General features: G+C 43.9%; 1 protein-coding gene across 1 annotated transcript; it reads left to right on the top strand.

Moving 5' to 3' along the window:
* Window positions 1–3,728: 3,728 nt before the first annotated feature.
* LOC110875738 (vegetative cell wall protein gp1-like) lies at window positions 3,729–4,850 on the top strand. Its single transcript, XM_022123941.1, has one exon. It carries the CDS (start codon window positions 3,729–3,731, stop codon window positions 4,848–4,850), a length of 1,122 nt encoding a protein of 373 aa, XP_021979633.1.
* The last annotated feature ends 346 nt before the right edge of the window (window positions 4,851–5,196 follow it).

Here is a 5,196-nt window from a genome sequence, read left to right as displayed (position 1 = left end):
CGTACGATTCCTTCACATAATTGAGGTTGAACAATAACTGCTCCTTCTTCTTTTCATACTCAGATATGATGTCGTCTTTAGCTGCACAGTTCTTGCAATCTTCCAAGCACTTCTCGCACGGCTTGATGACTTCAATAATCTTCTCAACTTAGATTGTGTTAACAACTTCAATCACCTTTTCCACTTCAACCACCTTCTCTACTTCAATAACAACCTCAGTAATCTTCTCAGCAACATTCTCAGCATTTTGAACATCACCTTCAGATTCAGTTTCATCGCCTTCAGATTCAGTTTGTTGTTCTTTAGCAGCTCGTTTTCCCTTCAGTTTCTCCATGCAATCTGCAAAATAAACATGAAAACTTTTAGGAGAAAGATGAGTTTTAGCAACATTTATAAGTTTTTCTCCCTCATCATCACTGCTGTTGTGAACTGGTGATTGATCAAAGTGAACAGATTTTTCAGACTCATTATCAGATAAATCAGAAACAGTTGGTGATTTATCAAAAACAACAGCCTTTTCTGAACCAATCTCATTCTGAACACTCTCATCAGAACTAACTGCATATTCAACATTTTCATCTGAATCTGTTGAAATTTCTCCAGATCTTTTAGAAATTTTATCATCAACACCATCTGAACTTTCATCAGATGACACAGATTTTTCATCTCCACTTGATACATTCTCTCCAATAAATCTCATCCAAGTAGCAAACAAATTTGGCTCTCGGACGATCTTTGCAATGAAAGCTTTATAATCTCCATTCTCATCAACAAACATATCCCAACTAAAACCTTCTGGTAGTTTCTCATCATCTTGATCAACAATGCGTGCGGCTGTGGCTTCAGATGATATGAAATCACTCAAGCTGAAATCTACCAAACATGCTCTTTTGGAATCTTCTATCTTTCTTCCGTGAGCTGTTTGAGGTTCTTGGGATCGACCGACTTGCTGATAGATAGCTTTGCGGTAGTAGTCATCTTTCCCAAATGGATTTTGTGCTCCGCTAGCCTCTCTTCCTTTGCATTCCCGCTTGAAATGGCCTTTCTCCCTGCAACGAAAACACGTAACTTTAGATTTATCAAAACCTAAAGTAGAAACATGTGCATCAAGAAAGTCATTTCTCCCGGTAATGGTTTTGAATTTCTCAGCCCGACGAAGAACACTCGCAAGACACCATTTGATATCCATAAGTTCCATTTCCTCGGCGTCTATTTGATCGTAATCCTCTTTGGTGAGCATGGGATTTCCAATCCGACCAGCAACTAGACTTTCATAGGATAACAGAACTGAACCCAGCAGTGCCATGTGGTCTTTAGCAGTGTCTTCAGAGAAGCTTTGACCTTCTGGAAGGTTGAGAGCTATGTTACACTGAATTATATATCCATTTCCGGTTTTCGTACTCTGAGACTGAAAGCTTGTGTTAGTCTCTTTTGGATTCACACTTGGAAACGATGAAAACCCGCTGCTAATCTTGTTTGAACTCTGATCAGCCTTTTCTGCTGAATCTCCAGCACTGAAGGCGGTTTGAATTTTTGGACTTCTTTCAGCTTCAGAAACTGGAATACTACCTTTATAGTACATTTTAACATCCTGTTGACCACTAGGATTGTTCATCCTAGCGATCTTTTGCTGTTCAAGATTCTGGGCTTCTAATTTTTCAATAAACTGCCCAATTGTCAGTCCATCATAAACGCCCGTGTTTTTCAAGATCATTAAATACGTTCCCCACTCTTTTTGAGGTAACGCATCAGCCAATTTATCAACATATTCTTCACGACCTTTATCGACACCAATCATTGTTAATGATCTCACTAAGTGACAATATCGTTCAATTAGCGCCTTAGTATCCTCTCCTGGTAAACTGCTAAAAAGATCGAACTCTTTCTTGAGTAATGCCTTTTTGCTTTTAACCATGCTCTCACTTCCCTCGAATTTGACTTTAAGAGCATCCCATATCGACTTAGCAGTTTTGTCGTGTTCTAACAGAATGAATATATCTTCTTTAATCGCTTGCTGTAATAAACTGATCATCATTTTCTCTGCTCTGTACATTGCACGTTCTTGATCTGAGAATTCGGATATTTCTTTTACAACATTCATCTCTGTTCTCGGTAACGAATACTTCTTCAAAATGCATTCCCACGATCTGAGATGATTTGCCTGAACCCAGTTTTCAAAACGATCTTTCCACCCGTAGTATTCTTCAATACTCATAAGTTTCGGGGGTTTCTGGGTGGTTCCCGTCTCATTTTCAAGATTCATGGCTTGAGCAATCGCTGCTGGAGTGCTCGGTGTAGCAAATGCGTTGAAGAATTCAGAACTCATGTTCCAAGAGTCAGATTATATTTCGGAAAATACCTGATGATCTTGAAATTCCTGATGTAGAACCTGATGTAGTCGGATAATCTGATGATCTCGGATTACCTGATGTAGAAAAAAAAAAGCAAACACGATTAGTTTTAACAAATATCAAACTTTCAATCCGAATCGGATTGCGATTGAGCGTGAGAGATAAGCGAAACTGTGATGTCCGGAAAAACCAGTCTGTTTATAAACCCGAAATCAAAAATATCCCGAAAATCGAACAGATAACTCAAACCGAGCGAACCCTGATGATTAATCGAACGAAAATGAAATTGGAATTAAAAGCGATCCAATTGAATTGGCAAAAATGGACCAACAAGAAAATTCGAGCGGGCCAGCTATTTCAATCGAGCGGACCAGACTGTTCGGACGAGCGGACCAGACTGTTCGGACGAGCGGACCAGACTGTTCGGACGAGCGGACCAGACTGTTCGGACGAGCGGACCAGACTGTTTGGACGAGCGGACCAGACTGTTTGGACGAGCGATCCAGCCAATTTTTCGAGCGATCCAGCCAATTTTTCGAGCGATCCAGTCAATTTTTCGAGCGATCCAGCTTATGAGCGATCCAAGATGGTCCAATAAGTGGTCCAGGGGTAATTTGGAGCGATCCAGACCTGATAACTTCGCGATTTCGGACCGAAAAACCTCTATATCTCCCAAACGGCTTGGAATTTCGAGCTAAAACTTGGTAGGGTTTATAATCAACACATTTCACACAACATACTCAAAAATCAGCCAAAACGGACCGTGAAATCTTGGTCTGACGTGAGAAAGAAGGTGTAGAAGAAGAATACGTGACAAAATCCAGCAAATTTCACAAGAACTCCTCCTCCTGAAGCTCTGATACCACTTGTAGGATCGGAATCTGACCCGAACGAGTCAATCAGAGGAATTCGATCAGATACAGGTGCGGAAAACAAGTACCTGATGTAGAAACAGCTAGAAATCTCTTTAATATGCTTTTCTGATTAATTTGACACTAATTACACGTGAATCTCACACCGGCAGCACCTCGGTATGGAATTTCTCTAGTTACATTTGGGGACCTCTCTTACGGTATTTATAGGATTTCTGGCCCTCTCATATGGCATGTCCATAAAAGCGGTCCAGGATGATTGACGCTCGAGCGGTCCAGCTAGTTTGCCGCTCGAGCGGACCAGCCTATTTACCGTACGAGTGGTTCAGCCCATTACTAACCAAATAAGCGATCCAGTAAGCCTAAAACTATACAATCTCACTATTTCTCTTATTACGCGACCAGATCTAACAATCTAAGACTATGACTCGATACAAGACGGAATCAGCAGATGTAGTGCACCAACACTTCTCCTATACCTCTTGCTGCTTATCCAGCATTCGACATGCCACTCGATGTCGTTTCTGACGACGACATTGATCTATTCGAGGCGGACCCACCTGAGGCTGACTATGAGGGCGGGGCCCCTATTGCTGCTAACGTCATTCTACCCATTGCTGAGGCCCCTGCAGAGGAGCTTCCTGCTGATTCACCTGTCCCAGATTCCTTTGAGTCTGTGGCATCTACGTCCTTACACACTCAGGGAGTGCAGCACCACTCTTCAGACGCCGACCCTGACATGGCATTGTCAGCTGCACCCGGTCCCGCACACGCCTTCGAGTATGACCACGAGGTTGACGATGACTTTAACCCTATCTTTCCCCCTGATTTCGATCCTGACCAGGATATCGAGTTCATTCACCTGGACCAGCCCTTAGAGGCTCCTGTAGCTCCTGTTGATCCTTTTTTTGATATTCCTGCTGATTTTGATATGGATCTTGTTGATCCTGAGCCCGTCATGGCCCCTGAGCCAGTCGTTGCTCCTGATCCGGCATTAGAGCATGACCCTGTTCATGATGATGCACCAGCCATTGCACCTCTTGTTGACGATATACCCATTGCTGATCATCCCGTTGTTGCTCCACCGTTGGTGGATGGTCCTGTTGTTGATGCTCCGTTACCTGATCCTATGCCGATACTGTTTGACCGCGCACCTTTTGCTGCTCATTTAGATCCAGGTTACGCCGACACCCACAACGGGTGGATCGATGACGATGACGATTACCCACCATTTGTGCGACCTGTCACTCCCCCAGCAGCACCTATTTCTGCACCCACAGATATCCCACTGTTTCCCCCACACACCACAGACGCTTATCGCACTGATCTTCCCATTACGTTCCTCCAGGACATACCGCCACCTCGTCCTGGAGAGGGGTCATCTAGGCAGCCGCCTGTTTCTGCTCCACCCATGTTGTCATCACCTTTTCCGTTTGCATCTCAGTTTCCCCATGTTGCACCACCTGCTGCACCATCTTTCATTCCATCGAGCGAGCCATTTTTATGGACTATGCCCCCTATCATGCGACTGTCTGATCCGTATCACCCATACCATGCTGGGCACTCTACGGAGGACATACTCACATCTTTGATGATACAGCAGGAGGCATTAACACGTCGTATATAGGAGTTGGAGAGAGCTCCACGACCACCCTGCCATTGTCAGACCCCATTTGCAGCACCGCACACTCCTCGTCCACTTTCCCCTGATTCAGACGTCCGTTTCTTGACATCTGAGCAGCAGATAGCATATTTGTTGCACGTCTGTTGTGCCTTAGAGGAGGATTAATTACATATGCGTCACATGTATTACTCTCGTTTTCCCCCTCCTTCTCCGCCATCAGCATAGGCATTTTGATTCGACGCAGGTAGACTTTTGGTGAGAAGACCGTGATTGTGCCGACTATACAGCTTCTTGAAGACCGCATTTTGATGACATGACTTTTGATGTTTAGCTTTTGGTTGTTGTAGTG

The sequence above is a fragment of the Helianthus annuus genome, chromosome 9 (assembly GCF_002127325.2).
Source record: "Helianthus annuus cultivar XRQ/B chromosome 9, HanXRQr2.0-SUNRISE, whole genome shotgun sequence".
Taxonomy (NCBI): Eukaryota; Viridiplantae; Streptophyta; class Magnoliopsida; order Asterales; family Asteraceae; genus Helianthus; species Helianthus annuus.
Note: the sequence above shows the minus strand (reverse complement) of the source record. Positions and strands in the feature narration are given on the sequence as shown.